Source organism: Dermacentor albipictus, unplaced genomic scaffold (assembly GCF_038994185.2).
Source record: "Dermacentor albipictus isolate Rhodes 1998 colony unplaced genomic scaffold, USDA_Dalb.pri_finalv2 scaffold_13, whole genome shotgun sequence".
Lineage (NCBI taxonomy): Eukaryota > Metazoa > Arthropoda > Arachnida > Ixodida > Ixodidae > Dermacentor > Dermacentor albipictus.
In genome coordinates, this window is record NW_027225567.1 from 8,587,295 (window position 1) to 8,604,062 (window position 16,768).

General features: G+C 44.7%; 1 protein-coding gene across 1 annotated transcript in view; it reads left to right on the plus strand.

Annotated features, from left to right (window-relative positions):
* Nucleotides 1-16,768, plus strand: part of LOC135915897 (putative phospholipase B-like 2) — a 105,657-nt gene that overhangs the window by 38,575 nt on the left and 50,314 nt on the right. The window contains exons 8-12 of the mRNA XM_065449089.2: nt 547-618; nt 1,748-1,900; nt 3,347-3,506; nt 5,230-5,373; nt 12,556-12,598. Of these exons, the coding sequence (XP_065305161.2) occupies nt 547-618; nt 1,748-1,900; nt 3,347-3,506; nt 5,230-5,373; nt 12,556-12,598 (572 nt within the window). The remainder of the gene's footprint in view (nt 1-546; nt 619-1,747; nt 1,901-3,346; nt 3,507-5,229; nt 5,374-12,555; nt 12,599-16,768) is intronic.

Sequence of the window (16,768 nt, forward strand, 5' to 3'; positions counted from 1 at the left end):
ACAACCCTAAAGATAACCACTACATCGTTACCTTTCTCCAGCGAACGCACATCTCAATATTTTACAGGTTTTTACTCACTTCCACAACTTGCAAATGCTAGGGTAATAGATGAAGGGCTGAGGGGTGGGGATGTTGTTGCTATGATTACAATGTATAGTGTAGTTACAGGAACTGAAGCGCAACTGGCAAAACTTTCTTTTACAAAAATGCTTTACATGAATCCGACAAATGATGTTGTCTTTTTTGACGTTCAATAACTTATTCTATTCGATCACATTTGATGGAATGCGGCATCTCCCAAACATAGCCATTTACTGATACTTGCCGCAATAATAAATGACATGGTGCCTTCTCTACTCCTCGCATTTTTGTTTGTATCTCTACAAAAAACCTTTTGTCCAGACTAATAGTGATTTATTACTTACATCATTTAAAATTAATAGTCAAACTACGCAACAAAACGTTTGCCTCAATCGCGTTCAATGAAAAAGTGTACGTGCATTTCTTGACGTTCAAATTTTCAACGCCCCATATATTTTCTGCAGGAAGATGACGAGGTATGAAGACGTTAGCAGAGCCCTTCGTGACAACAAGTACTGGGCAAGCTATAATATCGCGTAAGTTATTTTCACCTCCGCCTAACTGTTTGTTCAGCCGAGTGGTACTTAACGACGTGCATGGGAAAAAAAGTGGTGTCTGAAGATGCAAAGATGCTGTGTGGAAATAAGTTAGCTCATTTGTTCAGCACACCTGAACAGTACCCTACCCATTTCGAGTGCCTCTTTACATAGGCTGTTTCGTGAACTTGTGAAACAAGCAGTGGCGTAGCTAGGTCGTCTGGCACCCGGGGCCCATAGGGCTTCTGTCACCCCCCTCCCCGAGTGTAGCCGGTTGAAACAGGGGTGTCTTCAGACGTATATGACACCCCCCCCCCTCACTGGCTCCCTGGACCCGGGGCCCACGGCCCCCCCTGTTGCTACGCCACTGGAAACAAGTAGTCAGATGAAACATCGAGTACGGAAATTGGAGTCATCAGTTAAAGCGAAGTTAACACAGGATGTAATTGTAAAACAAACGACATAAACTTATACCAAGCCAGATGGTTTATTTTTACTACTTCTTGTTACATGTATACTAGTTCTGCATTAGTGTACGGAGCGCAATCTAGGCGTAATGAGGCTGTAACAATCCAATCAGCCTTGCAACAAAGAACTTGTTTTCTCCTTCAGTGGGCAGGACACGCTTATAAGAAAAAAAAAATGCACCATCAGCTGGCATCCTATGGTGCTGACTAGCACATCGAAAACGCCAGAAGTCTCTTGCCTTATTCCTGGCTTTACGACAATGTTATTGTCACGCCGCACACCTAATCATGCACATTGTAGGGCCCGAACATTGCCCTAATTTGAGTGAGTATGCCCTAATTTGAGTGACAGAAAGAAAACTTGTGAAATTTAGTTAAATGCTCATGATGAGGTGTACTTTATTCATCAAGATTTGTCTGCCCACTTAACTGACCCAGTTGCAAAAGCGCAGTTGTGCTGAAGGACACAGGGTCTTTTAAACTATTCTACATAAAAAGAAAATAGGCCGGCTCACTCTTGGCAGAGGTACTTCATAGCATTAAAAACAATATGCATTAGGCTGACGAACGGGCAGTTTTAGCATATGCAAGCCATGCAAGTAGACGCCACAGGGCAAGTTCAGTTCGAACAACTGAAGATAAGGAATGTTGATATTTTCCAGCTATTTCGAGGAGATCTTCAACGTCAGCGCACAGCTGCCAAAAGTGCAGCGGTACGGTGACTACTACACATACGAGAACGCTCCACGTGCCAAAATCTTCAGGCGGGACCACGTGAAGGTCAAGGACATGAACTCTATGATAAAGCTTATGAGGTAGGTGCTATCATAATAAGGTGGGTATTATAATTATGATGTAGGCGTTATCACTAGGCAGGATAATCCTGCGCATCATATCTCACAGCCTGGCGTGGGCCTACAGTGTAACTACTTACTGGCTGCAGCTAAGAGAAAGTAACGGCGCACCACGCGGTGAGCTAAAGCAGAGCTGGTCGGGTTAGAAGGGCGGTAACACGTACAATAAGTAGCAGCTAAAATTTACAGTAACGGCTTCGTCACTTCTACGCAGCCACAAAGTGAGGCACTGAGTGTAGTTACTTGCTTAAAATCCACTTCGCGAGTCGCGCGCGCGCTTACTTGACAATTTTTTTAACTTATCATTTTGTGGCACAACTTTCAAACGCAGTACAAATATCTGGGAAATAGGCCGGAAACTAGTGCTCTTCTTGTGCGCGAAGAACAGCTTGGCATACGAGCTTACGTTATTAGTCCAGCGATTTTTTAATTTAGCGAGTTAGTTTCAGCTAATTGATAAGTTAAACAGAACAGACAAAGTAAGCACTCGACGTGGGGGTTCAATGGTTATGGTGTTGCGCTGCCGAGGTCGCGGCTGCAATCCTGGTCGCGGCGGCAGCATTCCGAAGTGTGCACATTCCGAAGTGTGTACATTTAAAGAGCCCCAGGTGGAGCCCCCTAATACGACGTGGGTCAAAGCCAAATCGAGGCTTCGGCCATGTCAATCTTGTAATGTTAATTCATGTTCCAGAAAAAGTTCTTTTTCTCACTTTTTTCTACCTACGGGTGACGTCCGTGATTGCTCCTCCCCGGTGGGCGAGCGTCAAGCGAGCGTCCTTATCAAGTAGCGATCTTGCTGGTGTCGCGTTTGCGCGACGGGCAGGCACAAACAGTCACGTGACTCATGAACGTCTACTGAGGACATGGCAGTTACACTCTTCGGCTGCTCAGTTTCTCTTTTCCCTGTAAAACTGGCCGGAATTCATTACGCTGTAAAAATTAGCAGCGTAAAGTTCCTGCAATTCTTGAAACGATTATGAGCTCGTCGAGGGGCGCTCTTCAAGTTTTTCATTGGATCAAGTCACGTGGTTCTATTGGTGAAAACGGTAATAACCTAATTTGCATAACTTCTTGTCTATTTACTTGACCCAGTCATTTTCTGTATGCCTCTGTAGTAAAATCAGTTTAGAGGAAACCATTGAAACATCTCATTTTTCCTATATAAAAGAAGAAAAAAAAACTCAAGCACGCTTCGTGAAACATCCCGGTATAACCTAGCTGCTGATAACACATTCGCTTTGACAAAAACACAGCGACAAGTTGTGAATAATTATTTCAATGGTTTCGATTAGAGTCCTTACAAATTGGTGAACACTCGGGTCTGGATGCCCGGAGTTGCGAGGTTCTGTAAGCAACTCCGAAGCCACTTTTAACCTCTAGTTTGTACAGTACGCTGCTTTATTGCAGGTACAACGACTACAAGAATGACCCGCTCTCGCGCTGCAACTGTGTGCCACCGTACAACCCAACTTACGCCGTTGCTCCGCGTTACGACCTCCTAGACCCGCACGGGACGTACGACATACCCGAGATGTACCCGAGGGCTGTGGGCGGCATCGATGTCAAGGTGAGAAGGAAAAAAAAAACAGAACAACTCATTGCTGACAATACTGAAAAACCGGCTCGCTGTCGCAGTAAGGTGACGTTAGACGTTCGTTTAAAGCCTAAATGCGTAACAACAAAACTATACTATGCAGCGGTGGCGCCATTCGGTATACTAAATGTCTGCCCTCGTACTAATGATAAACCCCGAACCTTTAAGCACATTCATCTAGCCACTTGAAATGGGACATCTGTTGCTCTTCTTGAATATGCACGAAACCTTGGTATACGTGTTGCAATATGTCAGTGTTTTACTGCCCACTAGTGCATGAAGGGCATTGGCGCAACAAGTCGGAAACGAAGTTACAATAAGGAATCACGTACGCACACTTCCAAGCAAAACAGCGCTGCCCTGCTAGGAAGTGTCCATAAGTGATTATTGTAACTTAGCTTCCGTTCTGTTGCACCCAATCAAACCAGCGCAGTTTTACAGTAAAGGTGTGGTAAATCCTTGCCCAACGTGCGCGTGGCTGAGTTTATGTTTGGACGTAATAGCATCACAGACACAGCCATCTCCTCAGCAAATTGGTTCAAGCACCCTACGCGCCACCATTACGACTGTCGGTTTGATTGTTGCTCGCGACGAGGTCTTTTTTTTTTCCTCGTGCATTTATAGTTTCAACTGAATTAGTAAGCATAACGTTACACAGGGAGCATAAAAATAACGCAAGAACACCGCTGTCTGACACTTGAATTTGATTGAGGGAATGGAGGAGCTTATCTAGTGATAAAAAACAAAAAACAAAGTTCGAGGCAGTATATGAGACAAATAGTGAGCGCGGCTCTGGTCACCTTGCACCGGCAAGAGAGCCCTACGACACTCCTTTTCCATTTCAGCGTCGTCGAAACGGACCGCTAGTGATGCGAAGAACAGGATACGTTAAAAGCAACAAGGACCCACGCTTCGTCATTCGTCTGAATATCACGCAGTTACGTACCGAGCTCTTCCGAGCTGTAGCCAGTAATGTCCAGGGTTCTAAGCTCGATCGCATTCACGCCGAGTGATGCGGAGCTTGTGTAAATGGACATTTTCAAAGCTCGGGCGCTCTTGTCTAGTGATAAGCGATCGGAGATGTCCCGGCGAGTACTTATCGCGTCCCTCACATTTTGCTTCCTCCGCTATCTAGGCTGTGTGTTGTGGCGCTGCTGTAAACTAAAAAAACTTCCGGGGAAGGTGGCCATACGCAAGAAAGGCAGCTTCTGCATGCACATGCCGTCAGTCATCTTATCCAAGAAGGAAACAGAACGTCTTTCTCCTGCATGCACAAGCCTTGTACAGGAATATAACTTATAGTAGCTCCTGCAATTTGTTCTTCCCGTCCACTGTTTTTCTTTTCTTTTTCCTGTTTTTTTTAATAGTTACACATGCAGCACGGTAACTGACCATTATTTACATGTGTCCGTTACTCATTGGCTCTTCAAATAGCTGCGGCATGGTTAGCCGACGTCCTGATAGACATTTAACTACCGGAAAAGCTCCCTTTTCCATGATCGCCTCCGTGACGACGTCGCCATGAATGGTTCCGACTAGACAAGTTCCTATGCGATGTCATTCAATAAAATTCAGTTGTTAGCAAGCGTTGTTCTTTTCTTTGTGTCATCCATGTGTAAGGTTATGCTAGTGAACGAGTCGATACACGCGAACTATCTCCGGAAAATGCACTGTTTACATTCTCTTTTGACTACAGCTGACCAACTACACGCTGTTCGCGACTCTGGAGTTCGTCGGAGTGAGCGGGCCCACGTGGGACGACCAACCGCCGTTCCAGTGGAGCACCAGCGGTTTTCTGGACAGTCATGTCGGTCACCCCGACAAGTGGCAGTTCGGGCCGGTGATCAGAAAGTGGGCACAGCCCCGAGTCCAGTGGCTTGGCCAGCGGGAGGAGCATCATAAGTCCGCAGCGTCTAGCCTGTCGTGGACCATCTACTTCCCGCTACTGGGTGCCGCGGCATCGATATGGAATCGATAGCTGCCAATTTCCAGTTAGCTGAACTTAACGAATGTGTATACCACTGTCTATCTTACTATAGCAAAAGGAAGCTTTGTGTCGTAACTCAACGGGTCGGGGGCATGCCCAACAGGGCTTGGAGAGCTCCGAAATGTTTATACCAAATAAGCTAGCATTATACTACTGCAGTTGTGTTTAACGTTAAATATTCGCATTTGGTCGGTTGTACGCAGTACGGTAACTGACCATTTACATGTCTCCGTTACTCATTAGCTTTTCAAATAGGTGCGAATTGGTTAGCCAGAGTCCTAATAGACATGTAAGTACCGGAAAATCTCCCTTTTCAATGATTGCCTCCGTGACGACGTCGCCATGTATGGTTCCGGCTGGACAAGTTCCTCTGTGATGTCTTCTGTGTCGTAATCCTCGGCGTCGACCACCTCTAAAATCAACACATCTAGATGGAATTTGTATGCCCCACTCTTGATTGCATTTCTCCACTCAAGTAACCTTGGAAGAATTAACAAAGGCACCCTGAAGAGGTTTGGACAATTCCAAGGCACTCCCGTGCTTTTTTTCTAGTGGAAGCCGTGAGCCTGCTGTCTGTCGATGTCAATATTTTGCATCGTAGGAAACGCACTGGTCCGAAGAAACCTTGCACAATCTGCCACACAAATATCCCATGGTAGGGAATAGTAATTCTGGTATAGAAAATAAAGAAAAATGAAGTTTCCAGTAAATATAGGACACTAGCTCCGTCTAACACGGGCATGAGGGCCTGCAGAGCGAGGCCCGTGTCGAGATCAAGAAAAGCGTCAGGCGGCGGTTGAAGTGCGCTGCAAAGTCGCCTGTTCCAAATTTTGGTGGAAGATTTCATAGCTTCGAAGCTTGCGGCTTCCACGGATTACAACTCATATTGACGACACGTCATTCCAGACTCGTCAGCGCGTTTAAATCAGTGCGAATAATCGAAAAACTTTGGCAGGGCGCAGACCTGATGGTTGATTGTAGTTACTGAAAATTCATAGCTATAATTTTCCACCTTTATTGGACACCTTTAATGGATTTTCATATGTTCGTATACTGGACACAGTAGCGCATACGCAATACAGCGTGCAAGAAACAGGATTGGACATCCATACCCTTTCAACTGGCCTATTTTCTGAATCGGATCTGATAGGTATTCTCTTCATGAGCGTGCCTGTAGTGTCAAAGTACATATCACGGCAAGATATCAAAGAAGTGAACTGTTCCTGAAACAACAGTCATGTGTATAAAGCGGTCTGTGCCCTCTTTTCTGTTTTGTCGTGCTTGTGCTGGTCCACTCCTGTCCGTCTCTTTCCTTACGCCTCGATAAATAAGTTGAACTTAAGAGGAAGCTTTAGCTCGGGCTCAACTCCGACACGGCCTATTCAAATACATGTAAAACGCAAAAACATTTTTCTGAGATAACCCCTGGACCAATTTTAATGAAATTTGTTGCATTTGAGAGAGAAAGTTAAACTCTAATGACTGTTGGAAATGGTATTTCGATTTAGGGCCTGAGTTTTGTTGAAATGATTTTCAAAAATTCTAATGTTATAAAAAAATATAAGCACGAAGTTTACAAATTAATAGCTCTGCATCAAAAACAGATATCGTGGTTCTGTAAACGGCCCCCATTATATCACTGAAAGCGGAAGGATTCGATATGTCATTTTACATCTTACGTGAATTCGTTACGTTGTGTACAATGGTTTTGCAAAAGCTGTATTTTCACATTGCCAAATGTTTAAGATTCATGTGCAACATATGAATTTTGTCCGCTTTAGAAGTACCATGAGATGCGATTCACAGAATTGTGATATCATCTTTTATTACTGAGTTACGGAGTTGTAATCCTGATAGTTTGGTTTTCTGAAAATTTGCTATTTCTGCCAATTTTTAGGAAAAAGAATGACAACCTAAATAAAAAAAATTTCAAACAGAAAGTCACTAGACTAAGCTTTTCTTTTAATTGCAACAAACCTCGTCAAGTTTGGTGCAATGGTTGCCGAGAAAAACGAATTCTCCGTTTGCATGTGTTTAGATAGCAGCACCCGAGCTAAAGCTTCCTCTTAAACCTGTTTTTAGTAAACTCCAAATGCGTCAGGTTAGCTTCACTAACATAGACACAGGTTAACGCGTACGGGGATAGACAAGGAGAGAAGAGGGACTGGCGAAGCTTCAAGGGTCAAAGCCTAAATGGTAGCCGCGGCATGCTTTCCACCGCCTCGGTTGAAGCAGCCAGCGTAACCAGGTGAGCCGGTGCCTCCATGTGCCCAAGCAGTGATGAGCGTGGAGGGCGCATTGCCGAGTGCCTCATAATGGTATCGGGATCTGGCAGCGAAGAACATATGTGTCGTATACAGACGCAGGGTCCCAGTCCCGCTGCGGGAACAGCGGCCTACGGCCGGAGGCTAAAGCGGGAAAGTCTGATCAAGAGTGCCGGCCGGACCTGCTACAGGCATAGGAAAGCCGGCCGAAAGCTGTGTAGGATATCCTCAAGTAGCTGTTCTCCATGCCGCCCGAGATCAGCGCGCGTGGCCTTTTTCCCACGCCTTGGCTGCCCCATAGAGTCGCCCCTCCGAAACCAGCCATTTCTTGTTGTCTGAAAGGGCATGGCTAGCGCTGTTTCTATCCAAAGAGTGTGGTCATCCTGAAAACCAAACTCCGGTGGTGCCGTGGCAGCCACCGATGGTAGCGCTGCAAGCGGGAGGCCGGACGTTGCAGAGGCGATGTAGTCTTCAAGTTACCGCGACAACACCGAGATGGCATGCGTGTTCGCCACCAGTGTGCCTGGCGAGCCGCCCGAGAAGCCAGGGGCGACTTCCGTGGTACTCACATCAGCGGTATCGATGACCGAAAAAACTGTGGTCCGCATCTTTTGGCGGCTCGGAAGTCGAAGTAGGCCGAGGATGGCGCGGACGCACGAGGATGATGTGACGTATGCGTCACTCGATCCTCGAGGTCCGGTATGGGAGAACGCAGCTCTTACTAACGAGCTGGGTGAATCAGTGACAGATTTAACCTGCGATAACATGTTCAACAACGCGTTTTCTTCAGTGTGCACTAGTGAAGTAGGGACGCGCCTCCTTCGCCTACCACAAATATACGATGCAACATGTTAGCCATCACATTCACAGCACCTGGGCTTTTATCTGTAATAGAAAATGTTAAGTTGTCTTCCTCATCTGGCATCGATGACATTAACTCTAAACTACTCAAAAACACGAAGCATATTTCTGCATCGTTTCTCTATTATTTTCATAGTTGCTTTCCACAGGCGCCATGCCAGAGGAGTGGAAGGTGGGGAAGGTCATTCCAGTCCACAAATCGGGTAATAAAATTTATCCACTAAATTACCGCCCCATCTCATTGACAAGTGTTCCCTGCAAGATCATGGAGCATGTAATATACTCTCAAAATATGAACTTTCTAGACGCTATAGTATATCTTCATTCATCGTTCGCAGCACGGATTCCGCAGGGGCCGATCTTGCGAGACCCAACTTGCAATATTTCATGACGTTCATGCTGATGTTGATATTAACATACAAACAGACGCCATATTTAAGGATTACGCGAAAGCGTTTGACAAGGTATCTCATCAACGCCTATTACTAAAGCTTTGGCGTTTGCATTAGCACCCTGATATCCGAAAATGGTTTGAGCACTTTTTAACCAACCGCTCGCAGTACATCTCATTTAATAACTACGCTTCTACCATTGCACCCGTCACATCAAGCGTACCACAGGGGTCTGTCCCTGGCCCACTTGTTTTCTTAATTTGCATTAATGACTTACCCTTGGATGTGTCCTGTCATATCCGTATGTTTGCCGATGACTGGGTTATTTACGGCACAGTCAAGACCATCACTGAGCAAACAGCTCTTCAATTTGTCCTTGACCGGGTGCAAGAATGGAGTGATCTTTGGCTGATGACGCTGAACTCTAATAAATGCAAACGTGTCTCATTTACCAGTGGTCATCACCCGCTTCGCTTTCCTTATCGGATTGGTGACCTCACCGTGGAATTAGTAGAATCCTATAAATACTTGGGTGTCATCTTGGCTAATGACCTAACCTGGAACGCGCATGTCACTAATGTTATTTCATCGGCTAACGAAACGTTGAGATTTCTAAGACATCACCTTCGTTTTGCTCCATTGCATGTAAAACTGTTAGCCCATAGATAATTGGTAAGAACGAAACTTGAATACGCATCTGCCATCTGGGATCCGCATCAAGCATATCTCGCCAATGCCAATCGCGCCACCAGGGATATTCATATTTGAAAAAAGCATCTTCCTTATCGCTTTTATCCTTTCGTCGCCGTTTTGCCACCCTCTCCCTCTTCCGCACGTTCTTTTATTCGTCGCTTAATCGCCCACCATACATTGTTGCCCCAACGCGCCGGCCACGGCGCATTGGCCATCCCCAGCAGGCAACACAACCACACTCACGCACAAATACATTTTCAGCCGCGTTTTTCTACCGAGCATCTACAGACTGGAATGCCCTTCCTCAAGTCGCCGCCGTCACCTGCTCTTCACAAATTGTTCAAGATGTAACAACTTTTTCTTTACAGAATTGAATGCATTATAACACTTCTTTGTATATGTTGTATCCCCATCCCTTATGTAATACCCCCACTACGGGGTCTTTGAGGAAATAAAAGGGAAAATGAAAAAAAAATGAAAAATGAAACAGGATCAAGGCGAAAGCCTGGGAGCTCACAAGACATTCATTAAATTACTTGTCATTCTCATTCGAATGCATTTCCTATTACCCGTTTTCTCCCACCAAAGATCATGGGTTCGAGTGCCTTAATTACCTCGACATTAAGTAACCTTACCCTAATTACCACAAACGGTCGCGGGTTCAACTTCCACCAAAGGTTGAGGGTTCGAGTGCCGCAATTGACTCTATCTTGGTTAGCAGTACCTTAACTACTTCGCCCTAATTAACACCAACTTTTGTGGGTTTGGCTCGCACCAAAGGATCCAGGGTTCGGTGTCTTAATTACTTCTACCTTAATTAACTGTACCTCAATCCACTTCACCGTTATTAACACCAAACGGCGTGGGCTCGAATGACTTAATTAACTATATTTTAATTACCTTCGTCTTAATTAACGCTAAAGGTAGTGGGTTAGACTCGCTACCGTCACCATGTCAATTGGAATCCAAGTTGGAGATAGGCCGGTCCACCCATATCTCCATGTTGGGTCATGAGTTTGAGTGCCTTAACTTTCCCTTAATTAACGACAAAGGTCGTGTGTTCACCTTCCACCAAAGGTCGAGGTTGTGACTCCCACCAGAGGTCGTGTGTTAGAGTGCCCTAATGAACTCTATTTTAATGAACTGTGCCTTAATTTGCTTCGCCCTATTTAACACCAAAGGTCGAGTTCTAGCCCCAATTTTGGGGACATCGAATTTTGGTGCCATAATGTCGAAAATCTTAATTTTTACACATGAGCCATTTAAGGATTTTGCAGTAATAAGGAAGATACCTCATGACTGCTGCAATCTATATTTTGACATTTACACGTTCGCATGTTAACAAAACATTTCAAACAAGGGCACGAGCTACTTGCCGACAGTGGTGGTAACTGTGGCATTAGTGTGCCTCAGCAGATGTACCCAGTGGCGTAGCAACAAGGGAGCCGGGGGGCCGTGGGCCCCGGGTGCAAGAGGCCAGCAGGGGGGGGGGGGTTGTCATATACGTCTGAAGACACCCGGAACTTGATATCCTCGCCTTCCTCGACTACAGCCGGGGGGGGGAGGGGGGGGGCGGCTCACAGAAGACCTATGGGCCCCTGGTGCCAGACGACCTAGCTACGCCACAGGATGTACCACTGTGGACAAATGAAATGCGAACAGCCATTGTGTGGCCGAAGCATAACTAAAGGTACAGTGCATGTCGTAGGCCAGTCATCGTGCACGTGAGTGGGCGCGTGGTTTTCGCGCAAGGTGCAGCACTGCTCACCCTACTACGATAAACGTCACCCGTATTTTGTCCGAAAGTTATTTTCTCATCTCTCCGCGGCAGTGCCATTCCTACCTGGCAGAATACTGTTATGGTGGATAGCACCATTACTGCATCTGTAGCATGATATAGCTGGAATGCACCCATTTACCTAACGTCTGTTGATTTGCTTTTGTTACCACGATCAAAGCTGCCACTCTCTAATCATAATTTCAATAGCGCCAAAAAATGTATTGCACTGGAGGAGCAACGACAGTGCTAGCCACCTTAACAGTAATCGCAGGTAGGAATGGCACCGCCATGGCTGGGTGAAAATACGAACTTCAAACGAAATACAGGTGGCATAATAGCATTAGGACAAGCAGTCCCGCGTTCTGTGTCAAACCCACATGCGCGTGCACGTGTACAATGATGGCTGGCCGACGCCACACACTGTGTGTTCAGTCATGCTTCGGCCACACGCTCTGCTGTTCGCATTTCATTTGTATTCGATAGTACATCTGCTGTGGTACTTGCAGGTATGCAGCTCATTATCGCGTGAAAAGGTAAAAAGCCATTCAATTGTCTTTAAATCTCCTGCATCCCTAAAAGGAACATCTATTAGAGGTAACTTATGTCCGGCTGCGACATCCTTTCAATGTTGCAGCAACGTGATCTGTATGGGACTTAGATTAACCATAGTACGTATTTGTGATGTTGTTTAGAGAAATATGCCACTTGTCGTGGACTTGTGGACTTGTGGACAAGTGGACTTGCCACTTGTCGAAATGTTGGCTCCGGCTTTCACCTTGTTCTCGTTTTGCTCATCGTCTTGTATTTTCATCTCCCGCATTTCCCGTGTTTTCGCGCTCCTGTTGGTATGCAGCACTGTCGTAGATAATGTGAAATGCATTGGTGACATCATGTCAAATCAATGTTACATGTGTCGTACGGAGGTAAACATATCATGCAAATAAAATTGAACAGATTAGTACTCTTGGTCTTGGTCAGATTTTCTAATTTTTTTAAGTGCCTTTTCAATAAATTGTATGGTCTAACTATGTCTTCAGTACCAGAGAAACACTACAGATGGCACGCGTGCGATGCTAGTGAAGACAACAGTTTGGGTTTTTTTTTTCAAGTATTTTAATGTAATGTTGAGTTTAGCTTCACACCGAAGTAACATACGTTTGCTGATACAAAAGACACATGCATGTGGTACTTTCGAAATCTAGGTGAAACGATTGATTTAAATTCATGCAAAGCTCTCAAGGCTCAAGAATGCATGCGTACCGTCGTAGAATGAGGGGTATCAATACAAATGGCTGAATGCAGGTTTCATTGTGACGCGGTGTTGTGGCGAATATTCTCACTTACTTACGCTTCATATCTACTCTTGTGTCATCCGTATATGTGACGTTATGTGAGCTGGCACAGTAGACGACTTTGCGCGACCAGCCTCGAGAACCAAACCTTTATATATATTTTTTTTCCGCGGAGAAGTGGGCCCCGCAGAATGTACATGGCACTGCTGAGCATCCACAAGCCATATTCTGGAAGGGAAAGAATTGGGCGACGATTTTAAACAGCTTTTGGGAGATATGTACGTAGAAAATACAGTTTGGCGTTGAACGGGAAAAGATGAGGAGCGAGGAGAAAGTTGATATCAACAAGGGACGGAGGCAGGGGTGCCTTTTATCCCCACTTCTATTTATGATGTACATGATGAGGATGGAAAAGGCGCTAGAGGAAAGTAATATCGGGTTTGATCTTTCGCACGAAGAGGCGGGTACAGCAGGAGAGCCGCAGCTTCCAGGTTTGTTTTATTGGGACGACATTGTGTTACTAGCTAACAAGCAAAGTGATATGCAACGTCTGGCTAATATCTGAGGACAGGAAGGCGAGAATTTAGGTCTGCAATTTAGCGTTAAAAAATCTGGCTTTATCGTATTCAATGAAAACAGTGAACAGACAGTGTCACTTCAGGGCCAGGAAAGTCCTCGAGTAAAAGAATATAAATAGCTTGGTATATGGAAAAACGAAGGCAATGGATATATGTAAAAAAGGAAAAAAACAGCAAAGGGAAAAAGAAATGTGGCTATAATAAAACACAGAGCGGTGCGGGGATATAATAGGTACGTGGTACTCCGGTGTCTGTGGAAAGGTGTAATGGTTCCAGGTCTTACATTTGGAAATGCGGTTGTTTGCTTGAAATCATGGGTACAGTCAGGACCCGATGGCAACCAAAGATCAGTGGGACACCTCGCATTGGGCGCTTACGGGAAGACTACAAATGAAGCTGTGCAGGGTGATATGGGCTATACAACCTTTGAAGGGGGAGAAGCTCACAGTAAGATTGATTATGAAGAGTGACTGAGGAATATGCAAGAAAGTAACGGGGCTGGGAGAATTTTCAGGTATTTGTACAGGAAAAACATTCATTCACAGTGGAAGAAAAGAACTAGGAAGCTTACCTGCAAGTATGCGAGCCGGGTGAGCAACATGGCAACAAAGAACGTCAAGTTGGAAGTCAGAGAGGCTGAGATAATCTCATGGGTGGCAGCAATAGAAAAGAAACTTGCTATGAGTAACTACTTAAGAGGGAAAACGAAAACAGGAAAGAAACAATTTACGGTAACTGAAAGAGAAGCTCATTACTTTTCGAAACAAAATCGGGATGCCTTAGAACAAACACTTATCAAGCGAGATATAAGAAGGAAGAAAAACAATGTTCTTGATGTGGTAAAGCTAAGGAAACGATGGAAAATGTTTTATTAGAATGTGAAGATATCTACCCGGCTGCCATTTTAGGCTCCCTGTCTCTTGCTTGAAGCCCTCGAGTTCAGGGCTAACAGGGCGAAATTAAACATGCCTGTGATAGAGATTAGTAATAGGTGATTGCAAGATTGGTGGAAGTAGGGAAACGAGAAACAACGGAGGCGCACAAAAACAAAGTTCACAATATGCGTTCAGCAAGTTTGGTTATGGCAGTTCATCGTGTTTTTTCCTTTTCCTTTTTTAACATAAGTACGTCATCAGGCAACATAATAGCATGAGCCTGGTGGCGCAACCTACCACCCTGTTCGTAAGGGGACGCCCATACCATCTATCCAACCAGCCACGAAAGCAATATGAACCTCATCTACAAAGGTAAAGGTGATAATGATAAGACGAGCTCGTACAGGCCAGTTACAGTAACGTTGGTGATATTAGACAGCTTTAGTTTAGCGTTTGCGACCGAACGTAAACGCATTACGTACGTAAAGAAATAGAGTCGGCCTTACTGCGCATGCTCGGAACGTTATTGGGTTTCTGTGGTTTACGTGCGCTGTGACAACGTTATTTTGCGAGTTTAACGTTCGTTATGTTTACGGACGCTAAGAAATAGCGTCGTCGAACATAGCGGCACCCATGGCTCCCGCTTCAGCGTGAATTCTCGTGATGGCTACGCTCTCACTCGCGTTGATTGCCAGTAACTATTGTAATGAGCTTTCGCTTTCTCTAAAGTCATCTGAAAGGTTTGTTATGAGCGCATTTCGTTACGTTTTGTTTTGAGCGTCAATTTTCTGGGATCGTTCGGTGATCTTGGTGGCCGTAGGCCTAACGAGACGCGTCCACATAGCAACAGCAGAATGGTCGCTAATGGATCGTTTTGGCTTGGATACGTTTGGCACGAGGCACCAGAGGGCGCTCGGTTTTATAACGTCTTCTTTGTGTTAGCCTTTCCGTACGGTAACCTAAAAGACTTGAAAGAACGCGCACCCTAACGGCCCGCAAAGGTGCTTACGCTTAACGTACGTAAGGCCACAAACGCTATCTTAAAACTGCCTATTGCACGTACACTGTAAAAAAAAAATTGCCTTACTTTACAGAAAATTTGCTGGTAATTTGTGACCGAACACACTTCTGTAAATTAAGAACGGTCATTTCCGTAGAACGGACAACTGTAAAAGAGAGACCGTAATACCAGATATGAGTGCTTCTGTAGCTAGAAAACGGAAGACTCTGTATTCTGATTCTGTACTATAACCGTTAAAATACAGGTGCTTGCCGTATTCAGAAAACGAAAGACTCCGTATGCTAAATCTGTACTATTCCGTTAAAGTACAGGTGATTCCCGTATTTCATCTTGCAGAGCATACCCATTGTTCGAAGAATGTGCCATCGGGGACAAAATTGCCCAGGACGTGCGAGAGTTGACCGAATTTTATGGTGCACTATTTGCTGGGATCAGCCGTGCTACCATCTGCGTTCGGAATGTGCATACGTGACCCACTGTTTTCAGCGGTTTCTAACAGAAATGCAATTTGGTCAACGCTCGCACTTCCAGGGTACTTTTGTCCACGATAGTACATCGCCTTTAATGCAAATGTCATGAAGGCAGCTCATAGACAAAGCAGCAGGTCACCATTGAGAAAATTGTCTTGCCAACACACTGACATGGCTGCAGAGATAAAACACTTTGCACTTTGTGATATGAATGCACTGCATAGCACATATATAAAAAGGTGCAACATTTCAGTCCTCAAGTTCTTAGATCACAGAAGCAACTTTATTTTCTTCAATCACTCGTCTTGCACTTCTTCCTGGTGAAAGTTGTTCTTGACCCAAAATGCTTGCAAGGATAAACTTTCTGCTGTTAGGAGAAACAAATAGTATTCGTGAATATCCATCCTAAAGAAAGCGGCAAAAAAAGTATAATCACAGAACACGACAAAGCAGTAACTTCTGAGTTAGAAAAACATGTAAGTAGACCAACATTATTGGAACAAGGGATGTTGCTGTAGCCAACATTTCGACATAGGTGCTTGTCATTAGGGTAGCAAATGTTTTCATTGGCTGTGTTGTTTTGGATTGTGCATAGCTCACTGGCCCCTAGCCTCATTGGGGGAGAAGAAATTGGTGCATATAATAGGTCAAGAGAAGCCAAAGTGTTAAAATAAAGGAAGGAAGGGTGTGCTTAGCAGTGGTGATTGTGATGGAGCGGGTATGAGCACTACTGTCAGTTCTTGCAAAGAGTAGGGGTGACCAAAACAGAAAATGATGTACATATGTAAGCAGTCATTAATCCAGTAGACCTAATCTTCCGAGAAGACAAAATAGGTATCAAGATAAACAGTTTGCACTTTTGGAAAAGGAAAACGAAGAATTAAGGAAAATAAATTTTGTATCAAGATGCATCTGGTTAAGGTCACTGTAAATGGTAAATGAAGGCACATTACGAATATATATTTTGTTAAAAGCCGATGAAGAAAAGATATATTAACGAAATATTAAAAAATAGGGACATT